Genomic DNA, 20,550 nt, shown 5'->3' with positions numbered 1-20,550 from the left:
ACAAATTCCCTCATTTCCCAAATATGTTTTAAACTCTGTACAGTTCATGCAAAACAAGGACTATTATCCAATTCTCACTAATGGTCTAAGACTGTCAGCTCACGACAGAACCAGAATCCGAAATGCACTTCCTTTACTTTTGAAAAACTAAAATCCTGCTGACAACTCTGCCAAATCCAGGTCTGTTATCCCATTTTTAGCTCTAAATCCTTATTATTCTTTCAGTCTTTTCCCAAAATGAAAGATAAAATTAATTGTGTTTGTTCATATACTTGATTTTCAGAGAGCTAGATGGCATTGCATTATGCTGAAAGTAAAAAAAAAAAAGAAATCAACTGCAGTATTGCACATTTGAAAATTATAAAGTATCATAATTTCAAATTACTGTTTTCCACAGCAGCACATATCTGGTCTATGAAACATCCCCTTGCTTTGCTTACTGAAACTCTCTCAGCAATGAAGCTGAACTCACCTGAAATCATTAATGAAGTGGTCACTCACCTTTTTTTCACTTAAAGTGTTTCCTTAGAAGCTTTCCTAAATAGGTGTGCAAACCCTTACACAGGAAATTTAAACCAGCCAACCCTAAAGCTACCTTTTCTATATCTTCAGCTGATGGCTTCAAAGCACCTAGACAGAGTCTGTGGGCTGAGTCATACAATGCATTCCTAGCAAACATCACAACCTCTACTTTTGTGGGCAAATCATTTATTTTCAACCTAGCCCTCACAGAAACCCTGTTTCCTCTAAATAGCCTGACTGAAGCCAAGGATGCCTGAGCACGTACAACAGGCTTGAGCCAAAAGACAGAGCATGCAAACAGAGATCTTCCACATCATCCCAAAGAATTATTTCCCGTTCTTGAAGCCATCAACTCCAACACACTATGAAACAGTTACTGGAACATGCTATTGCCAGCTTGTTCATAATTACTGGTTCTTCTTCCCAGCCTAATGCATAGCTAACTGAATGAGGGTTGTCATGAAAAGGGACTCAAATTTTAAGTCTGGCACAGCTGGATGATCAGGAGAGGAACACAGAGAAAACACGCAAAACCCCACAGTCTCCTCCGTGCAGCATTTAAGTCCTAATACAGGCTCATACGAAATGTGCTTTGAGAACAGCCTACCTGAGCCTTCCCTGAACCTCAGAAAAACTGCTTTATGCTTCATGAGATTGGTGACCCAGGGTTCTCCTTCCTTGCTTGGTCACTGGGTCCGGGCAGCACAAGTGGCACTCTCTGATGCTCATACCCCATTTGTGGAGGAGGGCTGGCAGGGGGGTTACTCACTTGCCTATACAAGCATTTCTCAAGTATTAGAGCCAAGATGCTGCAATATTTCTTTTGTTCCAAATGACACCTGGCTTTCCCTACCCCACCCCCCAGAAAGTGAATAGCCCTGTGTGCATCAGCAGTAGCACCAACATAGTTTAGGGTTGTGGTACAGATTGCTCTACTTTGTGGACTTGGGAAATCAGAAGAGCTGCTTTCTCCGTCAGACATCCTCTGGTTTCTCTGTTGTGTCTCTGCCTTTGACAAAGACTGGTGTGACACACACAGTCCACTGAAGTAGCAGTCACTTCTCCACATGCCTCCAAAACACAACTTTGAAGGTAACACTAACACTGCTGCTTAAATTCATTTTAAAACTAGATAAATGACTCTAGACTGAAGCATTTAACATCCTGTAAATAAACTCCTAGGCAAAAAAAAAAGGTTTTAAAATTCATAAAACAAAATGGTGATGTAAAGTCATGTTGAAGATGGATGCTATTTGGAATTTTTATTTCCTATCACATGAGCATCCCCTTTACAAACCCTGACACTCTGCATACATATTTGCAGACATGAAGATTGGTCGCCTTTTTGGTGTACAGCAGTTATATCCTTGGACTACTTATATTAAAACACATTGGGGCTATTTTTCTACCTTAGAGGCAAATTATAGCATATGAATAATGAATATTTTTTTGGATGCAGAGAAATAGATCATCTTCCCCTTCCCTCTGGCATGATGCCTTCCCAGCAAGGCAGAAGTGGAATTCAAGACCTCTTTATGAATAAGCAATAAAGTCTCATGAGATGGAATAGTTTAGTAACATCCAAAAAGGCAAATCAACTGGAGACAGAGACAGTTGAAGCTGAGTACCTCAGTTTGCACAGAATTTATTACCTCCTCTGCTGCAGGAGGAGAGTGTCAGTTCCCAGCTCAAACAGCTCTCCCCATCTTACCTCAAGAAGAACCTGCCAGGAAAGAAAGAATCTAGCAAGTTTTCACTTTAGCCTTTGAAGTTCTTCCTTGGCTGACTGATGCTCATCCATACATAACTAGAAGAAAAGACTTCCATTGTGCTGCTCTTTACAGCAAGTGTATTATTCTCCAGACAAAAGCTTTCGAGTCTTAACTCTTAAACACACCTCTCTTTAGGGTGTGCTGTTTCTAAGTCATAAAATCTTTTCTGTTCATTTAAAAAAAATAATAGACATCTTTTCCCCTTCATGCAATCTACTCTAGTTGTTAAATTTTTGTATTACTTTTTGCAAAGACACACAGCAGTCAGCAACAGAACAGACAGCCCTTGTCCTCAGAAATACAGTATTTTCCCCCCAACACTGTCCCCAATGGCTTATCCAACCGGGCTTTAAACATGAAACACAACCATTGTAGGAACTCCCCGGTTTTAGACGAGACCTGGTGAATAATCACTCTACTGAAAACATCTCCAACATCTGGCAACTTGCTGCTATTTACAGGGTCTGTGCACTGGGTCAGACCGGGATGCAGGAGCAGGGCAGGGGGTTAAGCAATGAACATGCTCAGCACCTGCTTGCTCTCTGCCTGAGTCAAATCAGTATTCTCCTCTCATGCCCAGGAATGCTAGAATTCCTCTGTTTCCTCAGAAAAACTCAAAACTTTTTCTCCCTCGAGGAAGGGAGAGGAGAGAGGGAAAGAGAAAAAAGATAGGGAAAAAAAAAGAAGAGACAGAAAAAAACTTTTCTATCTAAGGTCTGATTAAATTTCATGTAAGACAATACAAGTCTTGCTATTACATTCAATAGGCCTTTTTTGAGATTTATGAAGAATCTCACACGTTTGATACTATTCATTAGAGGAATCAGTGGTGTTAAAAAAAAAAAAAAAGAAAAACACACAAACCAAACCCCAAATTTCCTGTTTGAAGAACAGACTGCAACAATACCCTTTTTCTTGAAACTCAAGAAGTCGGTAAAAATTATTTGTTTCAACAACTCTGGAAATCAGATTGTGCAGTGCAAGTTGTACTGCAGCTTAACATCTAAAAACTTTTTTCTCTAAGACCTGTAGACAAGATCAAGCCAGTGTATCCACTGCAACCAGCTCCTCGATTTTTTTGGCTCATAACTTGATGTCCAAGTTGATGTACAATTTCTCTTTGTCAGGAAGAATGTTTATAGAAGAAATTTCAGATTTCATATAATAAAAGTTCAAAACCAAACCAAAATAGTTCATCTTTAATCAGCCTGTGTAGCACAAAATCCCACCACTGAGAAATGCATTCTCTTGCATAAAGATTGAGAGCTACAGTTTTAAACCATAAATACTGGCAATATACAACAAAAGAATGCTAAAGGCATGATTTTTGTCTCCTTCTTCTGCTCAGTCCATGTTTCTAACAAATACATTAGTAAAAAAATAAATCTAATTTTAAAAGAAATAAAATGTTTTAAGCAACTATCCAGAAGATATGAGTTTTTAGTGAATGCAACAGCAACACCAAGTTGCAGAAGAAAAACCAGGGCAGGGCTTGCATGCCCAGTCACAACCACATAAATTTAAAGCATCGAATACTCTCTTAGAACCAGTGATTATTTGTACTATTGAATAGATTTTCCACACCACATATTTGAGAAAATTGCAGGGTATTCATGGAAGATCCAGCAAAACCAGCAAAAGACATGTATCAAGAGTTGCTGTATTCCAGTAAGCACACTGTGGCTCAGAGCCTCAATATAAATTGAGGCAACACCTCTGAATTCGTGATCTTGATCCCAGACCACACTAGCTATTGATCTGCTTTAGCTGTAAACAATAGTAATAAAAGTATTAAAAATAAAGGTGTACAGTCTTTACCATTTTGTCAAAACACACACACCTGCTGCTCTATGCCAAGGCTTGCAGCATTTCTCTGCTCAGTTAAGTGGCCCCTCTACAAACAACACCTAGTGTTCCCCAACTCTGCAACCCCAGGGGCTGGATTCCAAGGACAGGCTGCAACCCTTCCTAGCCACAAAGCATTTGTACTAAAACTTCTTTCCATCTGGATCTGCAGTTTCAGCAGATGAACTATGGCATCTGAACCTTATAACACTTTTGATTCCTGGACCTCAAGCATTTCAAGATAACATTGAGGGAGGAAAATATCATTGGTCCCATTTTTAACAGAAAAAAACCAAATAAATAAAAACTCCAAACAAGAAAGAAAAAACAAACCCACACACACAAAAACAAACAGACAAAAAAAGGCAACCTCCCCCCCCCAAACCCACACCCTGGTCAGGGGGGAACCACAACCACACAAAGAGAAAACTGAAAATTTAACCTAACAGGATCATCTGACAGAGAAACAGCTCCTTCTACACTGCATGCACCATCAGGATGCACAGCAAGGGTAGGGCATGGAGGGGGGAGGAAATTAAGGAAAGCATAGAAATCAGAAAACAGCAGCTTCTTCCTACTCAGGGGGAGCACGGCCAAGCAAGGGCAGAGACCAGTAACTGGGAGGAGGAGTGAGCAATCCTATCTCAGCTGTCTCCAGGCACAAGCAATGCAGAAAGTCACTGAAAGAAATGCAGTGCAAATTGTACCAACTCCAGCCAGTTTTCCTTCAAAACAAAACCAACTCTTCCAGCACCAGTTTTGCCATAAGCACTTTTCTCATGTTTGTTTGTATTTAGGGGTATCACTTACTTTTAAACGCATCAGTCACCAGGATCACTCTTTCCTTCTCAAAAGGGGTGTTAAAAAAGATCCCTTTTCCCCATTCAAAGATGCAGAACCACACTCTTCACAGCCCAGTCAGAAGATCATTAAAGCCTACGGAAATATGTCTTGGGCAGCCCCTTTTCTGCAGCAGCAAACCAGCACCAGCTGTCTGGGGGGGGGGGGAAGCCCTTTAGCCCAAATCACTGGGACCTGAGGGATCCACTCAAAGAGCTGAATGCCACCAAGTGCAAAACACCACCTACAAAGCACAGCTGTGACCACATCTCCACCTAGAGAACACAGTGGTCCCGTATAAGCTTTAAACTTCACATTAAATATAATGGAAAGCACTTGCAAGCCTCCCAGAACAAAAAGGCAGAGCAAAGAGCTCCCTGGGTTGGAAACAGGGTAACATCAGCTCCCACCTGTACCCCACCCTGAATCACCAGGGCTGTCTTCACTGCTCCAAACTCGCACTCAGAGAAGCACAACGGGTCTTTTAACCTAAGGATCCCCTTCAAAAGGGAGCCAAGGTGCCCCGAGGGAACTCACATCACTCCAAAAAACCCCTGAGGTTAAAACAGGGGAACAACACAGAAGTGCATCCGAAGAAGTTCATCCAAAGAAGTTCCCTCTTTACCATCCTGGGAAACCCACCATTCTACATGCCCTCCCTATGCTAGCCAGTGGCCAAAAAATAAGCCCCAGGTGGCCTGTTTCTTTAATAGAGTGACTTTTCTGCATGGTAACACTCAAGATTAAGAACAGATGAGTCCCTCATCCACGCTTTGATCACCTGGAGGATCTTTTTTTCCCCTCACAGCACTTTTCTGGGGTGTTTTATTTTTTATTTATAGCTACCATTATCAGGGTTCAGATACTAGATATAGTTAGGATTCTTTTAATACTTGCTCAAAATTTTTGTACCTGATTTCTTCTTCCAGGACTGACAAGTCTGTTCCTGATATCAGATTAAGAGAATTGTTTATGTCATTAATCATCACTGCATCTTTTCGACTGCCAGCGCAAGAGAAGTACAGTAACTTTGAATTCTGGTTTGTTTTAAGTACTTCCTTGGCCAAGTGACCTCTAACAGCTTGGAGACAAATCTTCTTTACAGCTGTCATAGTGTAGGTTTCGACAACCATTCGAATTAAGGCACTGGTATCTTCCTGAAATTTTCATTTGCTCTGTTGATTAGGATCAAAGGTTGAGGGGTGGAATGCTGTATAGGGGGACAGAGCATGCCTCCTCTTCTGGCCAGGGAGGAGCCAGAAATCAGAGGCAGCAAGCAGCACTGCCACCCACCCCATCAGGGCAGAGCAGATTGGTTACAGAACTCCTTGCAGCAGAGAGCCGGGGGGGTTTGTTTGGCTTTTTTGCTAAATCATGTATTAAAAAAAAAAATGTTAATGCCATTTTCTAAAACAGCTCTTTTTAATTTGTTCTGCTTGTAGTATTTTAACAATGCTTACTTGGCATGTCAGACCTCTTCTTTACCAACAAAAATACACATTTAGCACTATAAGGTGTTGCCAAGTCTGAGAAAGTGAAAGTGTTCCCTCAAATCTGAAATATAATTAAACTTTCATACAGGGTCAAAGTCAATGATAACCTGCATAGCCCTTACTGAGAGCACAGGACTGTTCAGATGTAAATCAAAATGCAATTTAGTATCAAGAAACTTTTTAAACATAGAGAAAGAAGGAAAAAACGAAAGGATAAACAAAATGTCTGCTGTATGCAGCCATTTTGCATTTTGTGAGCATCCCAAGAGCCTGCAATACTTCTGGCTGCTTCAGTCCCTTCGGGGCACCAGCTCTGTGCAGGCTGGCCCGGGTCACCTGCCCTGGTGCACACAACGTGCAGCTCACGACAGTCTCAGTGCTGTTCAGAATAGGTGGTCAGGCAGTTAGTTTTAAAAGTTTTTCAAAAGCAAACACTGTATTTTTCTGGAAAACAAGTTGTGGGTACTAAAGCAACAGAGGCTTGTGTGGTTTTCTGTAGAGCTGCCAAATATTTGAGCATTTTTGCTTGAGCCTGTTGATTTAAAAGAGAGCAGGTCAAATCAACTGTGCTAAACCAGGGATGAACCCACAGGGCTTTTTCCTGACTGTGACATCTGTTGTACAATCTTCTAAATAGGTTTCTAAATGTTTTCCTCTATTATTTTCCAGTTCCACGGACAGCGGCAAGAGCATAGTTAAGTCGTATACCATGCAAGGAATATCTACCACGGGCAGCAAGAGAGGTCAGCACATACAGTGCCTTTCTCTGCATCACATGTATTAAAAATCTACAGAAAAAAATTTGTAGACTGCCTCCAAAACACTACACCGTAAAGATTTGATTTCTACTCACATAAAACACCACTTCTTAGCTAGTAGTTGTTTGGAAAAATCCCTTCCTATATGTAAATACTGATGATCTAATTCAGTGTTTGCTCACACACCATCATCAGTTTACCAGCTACAGTGGAGTTAATCTTGATTTATACCTTAGTAAATGGAATTCTGGAGATTTTTTTTTTTTCAAAATCTGTACTTTTCAGGATTTCATTGTGAAAATGGCAAAACAATGTATTTCGCTTTCCATTTTCAAATTTCTTTAGCTAAATATTTCCACTTCCCTTTTTTCTGTCAAAACACCCTTTCTGAAAACAACTTATTTTGCTGTTCATGAAACCAGCTGAAACCTAACTTCCATTTAGTTCTGTGTAGGTTTTTTTTTTGGCCACTCAGCCTGACAGGAGGGGCTGGGTAGGTGTCAGAATATTTACTGGGACACTGATCCCCCACCTCACGATCTGTCTGACCCTTCAACACTTCACACCAGATCAAACAACCAGCCCTTAGGTCAAAATAAAAAGGAAGTCCTGCCACACCATTGCTTGCAAAAAGGGATTTTCTGTGGAAACATTCCTTGCTACTCCCTAAGCCTAGTTTCTGTAAAACCTGTCTATATTCATCTCCATCTTCTGTGAGCCAGCTAAAGACACAGAAACAGAAAGTAGTTTTAAGTTCAATATGGTTATACTGAGTATGGTTGGTGCTACTATGTCGTAGGGGGTCTATGGGTTATATATTGGTTACATTTTTAACAAAGCAGAGTAGTTTTGCCAAAAGAACTGTGGTTGCTTTTGCTTCTCTGGGCTGGTACATGGAAGAGATTCCAATTATATTGGCATGAACAGTCCTACTCATTTATATAAGGTGAATAAAATTTGACAGGGGCTGAATAAGCTGTCTGCTTGCAGAAATGTCAGCCACAGACAGTTTATTCCTCATACTATTCAAACCAGAGTGATCTATGTGACATTATATCTGATAAAGAAATTACTACATAGTCATTTTTGGATCAGACATCCAACATGAGGCATATCACAAATATAAAAATCCTTAAGATGGGTCCTTATATGGGCTTGTGTGTGATATAAACACTGATCAAGTTTGGCAGAAAGTGTACATCCAGGCAAATATCCATTAAAAAAAAAAAATCGAAAGGTAGCACGGATTACACTGTGCTCACCACAGTTCTCCATGGAAACAAAAAAGTTGAGTTCACAGACTTAAGGGAAATTCGTATGGAAAATGCTTTCAAGGAATGTTACCTCTTACTCTAGGACAAAATGCCTCCTTAAGTAGCTGTATATTTGTAAAGTATGCACAGACTAGTATTTTAATCAGACATAACGAAACAGAACAGAAACAGAGGTTATTTAAGAAAGGGAACAAGAAAATTATGATTAAAAAGAATCTCTTAGCCCTTCACTCTGCTGTTTGTCAAAACAGCAGAGGAGGCTCACTCACCTAAAAATCAATGCAAAACAAGGAGAGGATTACTGGCTTTACCAGGCTTCTTACTACTGTTTTTGAAGCTAAATTTCTGTGTCAGGTGGATGCAGAGGAACCTGGATCTAACATGCACACACCTTACAATTCACATGAAACTTCATATCATAATTACAAGCCAACATAACACATTCGAATTGCATGGTCTCTTCTACAGATGATGTTATGGGATATATTTTACTATCTCTGAAATAAGTGTAACTTTCTACCATACAACAGGGAAATGATTATTCTCAAGGAGTCTCAATTTTCTGCACAGCCTGGTTGATCCAACTTTCCCCTTTTTGAGAAGGGACAGTACAACTATCCTCACTGAGGCAAGTAGGGTCCATAAATCCAAACTGAGGAAAATGCACAAATGCTGCAAGCTTGTTTGTGTTGCCTTTATACTGAGAGCCCAGTTTGGAGACTGGTCTGGCTTCTCAAGCTCCCTTTATTTTATTGGCAGCCCTGGACTATTTATCTCCTATATGATTTAGTATACAAAGAGAAGTCATTTTTTTCCCCCCCTTTAGGCTACACACATCAAAAAGATTACATGCAACAAAATGGGTTTTAGTAAAATTCAGTTAAACACATTGTATTTTACCTCCTGCAATAGTAACATTTCAATGCACTGTATACTAAAGTGATTAAAATAAAATCAAATCCAATAATGCTAAAGAAATATCCTCCGCAAAACTGTAAGAGCATACAGTGCATACATAAAACAGACCATGCAAAATAAGGATTCCATTCAAATTTCACATCTCATTAAAGACAATTTGGCCATTAATCAATACGGGTTTAGGAGCAAAGAAGGATTTTCCAAGACAGATAAACTGAAATGATCCTCCTTTGATCTCTGAGGTTAAGAATCAGCAACAATGGAAGATGAACAACAAGGGGCAGAACCACTGGCCTTTTTATGTGCCACAATGGCATCAGCAAACAACTACTTAATCAATATTTGGCCAGGGACACTGAAAACTTTCTTTTCAAATTTTAATTCCTAGTTGTAAAACAACTGTAGGGCAACCAGTAAGATAAGACATTAAACTGACTGCTTAATTGCCTTTTACTGTCTTACTAGTTATATATGCACATTCTTAATAGTTCGTAGATCTTTATTTACTAGGATGAATAAATGACCTGTCAACAATTACATCAAACTCCACTAACTAAATAATCTCATCCCATGACACACTTTAACTCTAATGTGTCCTCAGTGAGTTTTAATTTCATTACGATTCACGTTTTTTTCTAGGCAGAGTGATTTAAACTGAATTAGCTTAACAGCATGGGGTAGAAGTACTCCAGGGCAAGTAAAGTAAAATGCCACACTCACTCTACACTAAACAAGGTCTTGTGGTGAATTATGTTACTGTACATAATTTTTATTAGCCAGAGAGCTCAGCGTTTGGGGAACACTTGGAAGCAACCTGCATTTTTATTTCTATATTTTGTTCTTTCTCTGGCCACATGTGTTTGCTACATAGGATTTAAAGTGACATTTACATGGAGAAATTCACATTGACTGGCTTGCTCTGATTTATTGCTTTGTGTTTCACTCAATTTCTTCTTAAATTAACCAGAGAGCACTTTGTAGTTCTGCTTCATTTCCCAATGAAGTTTTATTACACAGCTCTGGAGACTCACGATAATTTATCACTATCAGCTTTATTGGCCTCCCTCTTCTAAACCCTGTTCCAACCCTTATCAATAAGTAATCCCAAAACCAAATTAACTATCCCCAAATAAGTGTTAGATAAAAGCGTTGTCTTTGACTGATACAACAGAGAATCACTATTGAGAATCAGACATGGAAAATTATTTGTTTTAAGGATTTTATCAGTATTGGCTTTCACTTTCAGCATTAATTGCTAATTGGCTTTTTATCTTATTAAAACCTCTGTCTGTCTGCTGATTCCATCACTACCTCTGTAAACACAGACACAAAGATCCTTGTCCTCAGTAAGAGTTTTGCCAGAGTTTCACTCGGGATTAGAGTCACACTCTTATGCAGCGGGTACTTTACACTAACAGAAAAGAACAAATTTGGGCCCCATTCCTGCCTACCCCAACCCACGTGAGTAACGTTACACACATGAATAGGTCCTTTGAGGGGCACTCCTCGCTGTTACTCGCCTATGACAGCATTTGCAGAACTGGAGGTCTGATACCCAAACCACCAAACCCATTTTACATAATAAACCTGAGGATTTCTCCCAGAGCTGCTGTTGCTCAGCACATTACAGAGCTGGTTTCAAGAAAAGCCTGATCTCTACTGTGGTAAATTCCTGCTGACGTCAAGGATTCTGCAATCACAGGAGGATCTAGAAAGCCGAAGATACAAATCGCATTTTCAGAGCAAGTCCCAGCCACAGGGAAATCAACCAACCACGTTTCTTGCCTCAGCCTTTTCAGAATGACACTAAGTCTAATAGATGAAGATTTTCTAAGCAATCAAATGAGATGTTAACTTGAGTACAAATTCAAGTTAATGAATTGCTGTGTGTGAAGCAATCTTACATTTGCTAAAATAACTTTTGGCTTTGTTCTATACATATGCAATTAGAAAAACGAGAAAGGAAGCCCAAAGCAATTTTGTTTGAAGAGGTACTGACTCTTAAGTTGAAGAAAGTGTCCCTGAGACGGCAAAACACACAAAGCCGTTAATAAAATCATGATTTTAAGAAAGGGATATGATGTATCTATACATTCCTTCAGAGAGTCGCTGCTAGATTAACACCCTTTCTTCCCACACCTGAAAGTATTACTTGTGCTTGTGTCAGGCGATTAGCCTGCAGTTAGTCTGACAATTAGCACTCTCCTCAAAATCCCCCCCCTCCCAGCTCCCTCCAAGACAGGAGGGTATGGGCTACTCCCGGCAGCTCTGGAACTGCAAACTTCACTTTCAAGTCACTCTAAACACAAACATTTAGCACCTTTCTAAAAATGCTCAGCATGCTGGGACATCACGCTTGATGGTGAGGTCATTATTGATCACTGAGGTCATCAGTTACTACTATTATTAGCTTAGAAAAATTATTTGGAAGCAGAAGCCTGGCCCAGAGCCCCGCAGTGATGATGGGTCAGGCAAAAGAAACAAAGCTGTCCTGGGATTGCGTGGCATCACCTACATCGATTTACGCTTGTGCAACACCTGGCTTCTCTACCCAGGCTATTAAGATATGAGGAAAGAAAAGGGGAAAAGACAGAAAATATTGTTGGCAATATTTGCCTTGAGCCAAATACTGGACTCACTAAGGAATTTTTCTTAATTAAGCACTATTTTCTTGTCAGCTCTGAGAGCCTCAGAAACAACACTGTTCAAGTTACACGAGTTGATTTCTTAGACCTGCTAGTGACCAAATATATAAAGTACTGTATGAAATTCCAGACTCAAGAAGATAATTGCCTGCAGCCACAGTCGTCATATTTCATTCAATAAGTGAATCTTTACCGGGAACACTGAGCAGGGGAACACACTGTGCTTCTCAGCCCACAACAGCATTGCACACAGCACGTTAAGTCCTCTCACCACTGCGCCCTGGGACAGGACACTGTAGCAAAATCAGGACAAGCCCTGCACTAGAAAATCGCAACCAAAATCTAACTCAGCATCTGCCTTGTCCCAAGCTCCAGCCACTAACCCAACAGTCTACGATGCAGAAATGAATAGGATGACTCAAACTGATATCTGGTGCCTGCATGTTAATCCCCTCCCTTAATAAACTGCCTTTATTAGTTTAGCAATCTAAAAATAACTGGCTGCATGATAGTGACCAATTCTAATCAAAACATCTGCCAGCCCATCTAGCCTGAGTTACCCTTTAGATCATGTGCCACCACTTCAAAGCCTGTGCATCAAGTCAGTAATTGTAACATTGCATCTAAATATTTAAGCTAGGGGCTGGTAGTCGCGTGTCCCATTTACAGTCAGCATCTGTCCTCTAATTCCATTACAGTACAAAGCAAAAATGTTTCCCAAAACTCACAAACAGGAAAAGCATCACACAGCTAGAGAGGCAGCAGCAGCTTGAACTTTCGAGCTGCTGAGCAGGGCTTTTGTGCTAAGGTCCTTTTTCTTTCTCCCCCTTCAAACTCCCCACATACACACACTAAAATAGGGGTGGTGCTGAAATTGTATTAATGTGAGCCTCAGGCACACAGAAAAAAAGAAAAGAGGAAGGGGAGGGAGAGGGGGGAAGGGTTTGGTCCAAGATGAAAGTAAGAAGAAAATAAAGGAGGCAATTTAGTCTGCTGTAGCCTGAATTGCTCTCAGTACAGCCAAGGGTAGAGGCTTGGGATGAGTAGGGCCCTTTTTGGACGGGTGCGCATGACTGGGGGAGGATCCGCCAGGACAGGGCCCGGGGGCCAATTCCGCTGGCTGGGAACAGAGGCCCCCTTTGAGGCCGGGGGGGGGGGGGGGGGGGTCCCGGCCCCAGCCCCAGCCCCAGCCCCAGCCCCAGCCCCAGCCCCAGCCCCAGCCCGCGCCGCCCGCTCGCAGCGGCCCGAGGACCAGCTCTACACCCCATCACTGGAGTACTGAAAGCCACTGGTTTCTACCAGAAAACAACAGCTATTTTATGAAGGGGGGAGTTATCAGATTAGTCAACAAACCAAACCACACATAACTCCCACCAAAGGTACAAGCGACTCCCTCTTCCGTAGCAGTTATGCTAAAAATAAGCCCTGATGTGCCATATAAAGGCACAAAACTTTCTCTCTCATGTTCTTTATTTATGGCTTGTGCCTTTAAGGGAAAATTATCTCGCATGCAGAAATACAGATGTGCTATTGTAGAACTACCAGCTTCCTGATACATACACACTGTGACAATCAAGGTTTTCTTTAAATATATACTCAAAGTCAGGGTTGAGGGTGATGCAAACAGAAATGCTGAAATACAGCACGTACAGGGCTTCACATGTGGCATCTGTAAACCCCGGTGAGAGAATCATATTTAAGTGGCTGCAAAGAGGCTGGAACAGAATCACACGGGGCATACCAAAGTTTACCTACACTTATATATGTGGTGGGAAAAATCCCAAGTCACATAATATACTGTTTCTATCACACATTTTTCAAAAATATCATGTTTCTGTATTCTCTAATCCCACTCTGCTGTAAGTGCTCTCTAAATCTTGAATTAGCTACCCTTAAAATGACAATTGTTATCCTTACTCTCAGAAAAAATGCCACTCCTTGAGCCACCCAAAGGTTCACGGTGAGGAGGGGATTTCAGGCAGTGTCAGCAAACATCCAGCACTTATGTGTGCTCCTGAGCAGAAGAGCAATACTTTGCTCTGTGCTCAGCCTCAGGACTTGCTTTCTGATCTATCCCACAGCCTTCCCTTGTATCCATGCTCTGGGATACCTCAAGCTCCTGAGAACAGAGCTATAAAAATTCCACATACTGCAAAAGATTCACACTTTTCTCCCTCCCTAACGTGGAGCACTCAGTGCGGAGCTACCACACGAGGGTTTTGCTGCACAGCCCATGGATAACCTTTGGACACACTGCAAGCAACCCAAGTATTGGAAAGGGCATCTGAGATGCGCTGCCAGCGGGCACCCTCGGCCACACCAGGCCTCATAGCCAGGCTAGTGGGCACTGGCAAATATGATCCTGCAGCATCAAAATCCTTAGGAGCACTGCCAGGTATTTCAATAAGAGGGCAGGATGATTTTTATAGATGAGGTGAAATTGAAGCTCCTCAGCTGGCAGTGGGCATTGAAGCAGAACCTTTTTTTGTTGATTGGATACAGAAAGTAGTGGCAGACCTCTTTTATGGTTATTTTTTTCATGTAATGATCTCACTAGTGTGTTGTCCCTATGGTATTACAATACATGTAAGGCAGAAGTATGGCAATACATCTTTTCTGGAGCAGCAGAAGGCTCACACTGCAGCATCCTGGCCACTCCAGTAATGAGATTAAGCAACAGCTTACTAGTCAGGGAGGGGGAGCAAGCATTGCTGTGGGAAAGAGCACGCTCTCCCTCCAACTGCCAAACCTTCCCAGCCACTGTCACAGAACAGACAGGATTATCAAAGCTGCTGTTTCCACGGAACTGTCCGGTCACGTTCATGCAGCAAAAACCTGCTTGCCCAGGGCAGGGTAGGGCTACACTACCCCTTTTAATCAAGGGAAATTTGCTACTGATCGAACTCAAAAGAGGAAAAATAAGACATTCACATCCACAGATAGTGAAGGAGAAGATACATTCAGGGACAGAATGCAGCCTTCTCGTACAACTGGGAGGCAAGAGTGAGCCCCTGTTCACAGCAAGGCATCACTGACTATCCTGCAAGAAAAAATTTTGGGATTCCATTGGGCTGGCAGGAAGCAGCCATGCACCCATATATAATAGATCAGGAGCCCCCCTTTAAAGTGCAGAGAGTCAAAGAAGAGGAAGATTGTTTCAAAGACAAACAGGGATGGGTTATATTGATAACAAATTTTTTTCTCTTGTTGTCTCTATTAATTACTCTTTGTTCCATAAAGTAATAATATTATCAAAGCTCACTATCTTCTGTTTCTAATCTCTATCAAGAAATTCAGGAAGGCAGCAAAACCAGTTATCTAACAAGTAGGACACTGAATTTAGCTATTTTTCCCTTGATGCACATCCCCCTTGGAGCAATCCTCTGTTGAAGGAGACACTGGAGGAAACTCTGAACCCATCGTGTGGGGGCAGCTAGACCAGGCAATCAAATCATATCTTCTGGCCTTAAAATCTCTTATTTAGTTTTCATCTTCTGCATGTTTGTATTACACATATCCACGCAAACACAGACACACAGAAGATGAAGTTTTTCAAGAATTTTAGTAACAGAGTTGAAAACTATGTTTTGGGAGAGTTTAGGGGTTTGTTCCTAAAAAACAAGGACATTTCCTACTGTTAAAGAATGGGTTCCAGTTGTCCTTGGATGGCACCAGCATCTCAGATGCCTAGAAATGCTAGAAACACTTTCTGCCTAAAAAGAGCTATTTTTTTCCACAACCGACCCGGAGAGTCCATAAAACTGCGTGGAGCATCAGCTATTAGGGGCTCATTGAATAATTCATCCCTCATTGCAAGCCCATAATGTCTTTTCTCAGCCTTTTGTGGGGCTGTTTTCTCTTCTTTTCTCCTTGAATTATAAAAAGGTTGCCTTCTTTTGTTCACATCAAGCTGCTGCTAGCTGAAGCTTTGTCTGTGCAAAGCCAAAGTGTGAGTTTCAATGGACTCCCCCCTCTTTGTTTTCCAAGTTCATCTCCAAGTGTAGATTGTGTATAGAAGGCCTTCTTTGTAAAAGCTGGAAAAGTTGTACAAATGTTTGACCAGCTCATTTGGTACTTTTGTCTCGCTTTCTCCAGTGCCTGTGCATGTGCTGGGCAGCGACTTCCACACAGAGGCCGCCGGCCGGGCCCTGGCCTGCCCCTGCACCCTGGCCCAGCCGGGAGCCGGGCATGGCCGCGGCGGGGGCAGCAGCTGTCCCCCCGGAGCAGCCCTTCACCTCCGCCTTGTTCAGGTTGCAACCTCCTCACAGCCCCTGGCCAAGCACCAACACATGCTCTTCCCAGCAGTTTTAGCAGCAGAAAAAACAAAACGGGTGGCTCCCTGCCCTGTTCACAACTGCAGAGACTCGAGGCTCCGCAGTCTTTGGCTACAACTGCCCCTTCTATGCAGCTGTGGCCTTTTGCTTGGCTTGGGAAGGAGCCCCTGGGTGGCTGTGACGGGGGAGCTCTGTGGTGGCTCCAACGCTCCCTGCTCCCTGGTTACTGAAAACCAAACTCAGACTGACTCCCATCTTCGTTCCCACCTCCACACCATTACTGCACACTGTCGGGTCGTTCCGGCGGGGGAAAGGGATGCGACGGGATGTGGCAGCCATGCCATTAGGGCTAGCCCCTCGCCTTACACCTCCCGCTGCACTGGCCCCGGGACAATCTCCAGGAGAAGGGGAATGATGCCGACCAGCACCTGGGACTGGTACTGCCCCATCCCAGGACCCTACAGAGAGCAGGGGGAAATGGGACTTTACCTCTTTCACTGAGGATGCCATCAATGCTGTGCTTGGCCTTCTTGTCGCCGTCCTCCACCTCCTTCCTTTCCAGCTCAGCCTCCTCTTCCTCGCCTTTCCCGAACTTGCTCCGCAGGATGCGGCTGATGGAGCTCACTTCGGGGGGGAGTGCAGAGCTGTGAGCGGCTCATCCCCAGCAGCCCCCCCGCGGCGGTCGAACCGAGCCCCCAGTCAGAGCCACTGCCCGCGCCCCACAGCCGGCATCAGTCGGGGCATTGGGGAGGCAGCGGCCCGCTCCCCTCCCCGCGAGGTTTCACGAGGCATCGTCCCGCACCGGATTCCAGGGCGGGCACAGCGGCTCTCAAGTATCTTTTTTTTTTCCCGAGCCCGGGTGGTGGATGATAAGAAAAGATCGCAGACACCCGTACAAATACTGCTCCGGCTCCATGTGCCCCCCCCGCCCCATACCACAAGTAATCCACCGGCACAGGGAGCTGTTCCCCATCTCCTACTTCCCAGCTCCCGGACTCCGGCAAGACATAAGCCCTCCTGCGGCAGCAGCCCGGCGGGGACGGCGGGGAAGCGTCAGGAGGAGGAGGGGAGGAGAATGAAATTACAATTTAATTGAAAACACCCCGTCGAGCACAGGAATCCTCCCAGGACATGCCAGCCGCTCCGTGGGCACCGGCCTGGCCCGGGGCTCCGATCCCAGGGAGTCGGGGTTCACTCGGGTATCGGACTGCCCCCCCACCCCCGGACTGCCCCCGACCCTCCGGGACGCGTCCGAGCCCCCCGTCCCGTACCTGACGGCACCGTGTTGCGGTCACACACCCCGTCCTTCAGCAGCTTGTCCCGGATCTCCCAGCTGAACATGCCCGCGTTTTCCCGCTTGTATTCCTCGATTTTCTTCTCAACATCCGGCGTCGTCACCTGCTTCAGTAAAGACAAGGCGAGCGGGCACAGTCTGTAGGGCCAGAGGCGGTCGGGGGAGCCCGGTGTGCCCCGCCGGGACCCCCGGTGCGGCCGGGGCCTCCCGCGCCGCCGCCAGCGAAAGCCGACACCGGCCCCGCTTAGAAACCCCGTTATAAAACATCCGAGGACGGGCAGGGTAAAATCAGAGGGGACACAGAAGGTAATAACGGGCCCGCATAAGACAAGGAGTCCCCTCGTTAAACGAAACGTCGCAGGAAGTCTTCCGGGGCTACTGGGAAGGTGGGACCGAGCCCTCGGCGAGGAAACCCCCGAATTAGGCAGCACTGGCTGCCGTGCGTCCGAGCTGAAAGTCTCGAGGAAATTCTGGGTCGCGATTAGCAGAGGACTTCGGGCAGCGAAGCCCCAGGTTAGTATAGTTTCGGCTCAACAAAGTTTGCAGAGCCGAACGAAAAAACAGCATAATAAAAAAATCGGAGAGGTTCGAGTACCCAAAGGTTCCTTCGGTGGCCTCGTGGTTTTAAGATAAAGCTAAAATCAAACAAAAGAACGGTCTCCGGTCTGGGAACAGCCTTATGTTCGGATAACACGCTTATAAAAAATTACATCTACTGCCAACACCGAAAGGAAAAGTTCGGGCATTACTACTTTAGAAAAAACAAAGGGGGGGAAAAATCTAGCAACAATTTCCAGCAGAATCATAAGCCTTTACTTTTCTTTAATGGGAATGAAAAGCTAGAGGAGAAGGCTAATCTTGGGATAAGAACTCGTATGCATTATTGCGAGCGCAAACTTTTCGGCGGTGTGGCTATAAATACACACAGCTTTAGAGCGGGGAGAAAAAGTAAACAGAGCAAGAGAAGGAGCGGTAGGGAGACAGACAGAAATACAGGTCGTTTTGTTGCGCTTTGCACCGAAAGCAGGAAGGGCCCGATCCCGCCGCGCTGTGCCAGCCCTTCACCGGACCGATCGCGTCCCGGTCCGTCCCGCAGTGCCGAGCCCTCCAGTGCTCCTGCGGGGATGAGTGTAGGGCATGCGGGCAGCCAAGCGCTAAAAAAACCACCCTTTTCGCCCTAGTTTCGTTTGAGAATTTTTTTTTTAATAGAGTTTTCTTAATTAAAGTATCTAATTTCCGCCAACTCCAACGATATTTTCTAAAACCTCGGGAAGTTTGTGAGCAACAGGCAGGGACACAGCAAGGGTGCTGTGCCCCATGTGTGTCTTCGCCCACCCCCTGCCCTCCCGGGTGCTGCCGGCCCGTCTGCAAACCCCAGTGCCGGCCAGTCTGGGCCGTGTCCCAGTCGGGCCTCGCTCCCCTCCACCGCGGCCGGGGTTTGCCCGGCTCCGGGCGGGCAGGAGGGGCTCACCTTGGGCTTGCTGCCGCCGATGGCCCCCGGCCGGATGGAGCCCGTTTCCTGGTACCTGCAGAGAATTTTGGAGACGCAGCCGTGGGACACTCGCAGCTGGCGGGAGATGACACAGGGCCTTATGCCATGGTGGGCCATCTCCACTATCTTGTGCCGGATATGGTTGGGTAAAGGCCTGCCATTGATAAACACTCCTCCGAGCTGATTGACTCTGCCCTGGCCTAGAGGGGTAGAGACTAGAAAAGGAGGGAGGGGAGGCAGGGGAGTAAATGGCGTTAACGTCTTCTTCGGATCCTGCTGCGTCTTTTTTTGTTGTTGTTGTTACTGGGTTTTTTGTCGTAACTTTTCTATAAAGCAACTCTCTCCCGCCCGCCCCGCCGCCCCGCAGAGCGCCCGGGGCCCGCAGCTCCCGCGGAGCCCCCGCCACCGCCCCGGCGGCCAGGGGAGGGCGGTGGGCATATACAGGCTTCACCTGTTGCACTCGCGCCCTAGCCGGCTTTCAAGGCCCGCCCGACTCCAGCGGAGAAGGGGGAAGAGATGCGGGAAGGCCGCGGTGTCCCCGGCGGCGCGGTGGGAGCCGCCGCACCGCCCGTCCTCCCTCGGGCACGGCCTGAGGGTCCCCGGCACTGCGCGGCCCTCGCACCGTCGCTGCCGTGGGGAAGAGCGGCCACTCGCAGCAGCCCGGCCCGCCTGGGACATGTCCACGGTTCTAAAGTTCCTTTCGATTTCGTTCACATGGCTTTTATTTGAGTTCAATTATTTTTTCTAACTTCACCCTTACTTTTTCCCAAACTTTGGGGTCCCCAAACCACCGCCCTTTCACCCCGCTGAAGAGAGGACTCGGGGCCCGCTGCGCTGCCGACCTCCCTGTCGGTTCCTCCCGCTCCCGGGATGGGCCGCTCTCAGTGAGCGAGGATGGAGCCGCCGGCCCGCAGCGGCCCAAGCCCTGCCCGTCCTGGGAAAAATCCCTGCCCTGACAGCCCGGGGGAAACCAGGCGGCTGTTCTGGAGTGCTCTGTGCTCCGGTTCTGACGGGCCGGGGAATCCGCTTTGTCCCGGAGTCCCGGCACGGAGCCATTCTCCCTTTCCCGACCGGGAGCAGCCCGAGCGCGGCCTTACCTTCCAGCGGGAACCCGCTGCGGGGGTAGTTCTGCCCGGCCCCGGGGCGCATCATCCTGGGGACAGCTCCGGCCAGAGTTGTCATCGCGGCGGCAGCGGCCGACAGGGTTATATCCAGGTGAGGGCTGATCTAGGGGAGACCCGCGCTGTCAGCGGGCCCCGCCGAATCAGGAGCGGTCCCAGAGGGGGTGGGGGATGCCGCCGAGGGGCGGGGAGGAGGCAGCTCCGCCACTGCCCCTTTGTCAGTGACCCGCGCTGCCCCGCACCGGGAGGGCAGGGGCCGGGCCGAAGCCCCGCGGGGCGGCGCGGCTGGGTGCGGCGCTGCC

General features: G+C 45.7%; 1 protein-coding gene across 7 annotated transcripts in view; it reads right to left on the bottom strand.

Moving 5' to 3' along the window:
• The window catches only part of PAX3 (paired box 3), a 75,071-nt gene extending 54,669 nt beyond the window's left edge, over positions 1 to 20,402 (bottom strand). For 4 of the 7 annotated variants that reach the window (XM_027650692.1, XM_027650694.1, XM_027650688.1 and 1 more), the window contains exons 1-4: positions 20,225 to 20,402; positions 19,107 to 19,342; positions 17,613 to 17,742; positions 16,831 to 16,965 (exon numbers count right to left, since the gene is read on the bottom strand). In XM_027650692.1, the coding sequence (XP_027506493.1) occupies positions 16,831 to 16,965; positions 17,613 to 17,742; positions 19,107 to 19,342; positions 20,225 to 20,309 (586 nt within the window). In that variant the 5' untranslated portion in view covers positions 20,310 to 20,402. The remainder of the gene's footprint in view (positions 1 to 16,830; positions 16,966 to 17,612; positions 17,743 to 19,106; positions 19,343 to 20,224) is intronic. The other 3 variants (XM_027650693.1, XM_027650695.1, XM_027650689.1) reach the window with 1 other exon arrangement.
• Positions 20,403 to 20,550: the final 148 nt, after the last annotated feature.

This window comes from Corapipo altera, unplaced genomic scaffold (genome assembly GCF_003945725.1).
Source record: "Corapipo altera isolate COAL_440 unplaced genomic scaffold, ASM394572v1 54, whole genome shotgun sequence".
Taxonomy (NCBI): Eukaryota; Metazoa; Chordata; class Aves; order Passeriformes; family Pipridae; genus Corapipo; species Corapipo altera.
Note: the sequence above shows the minus strand (reverse complement) of the source record. Positions and strands in the feature narration are given on the sequence as shown.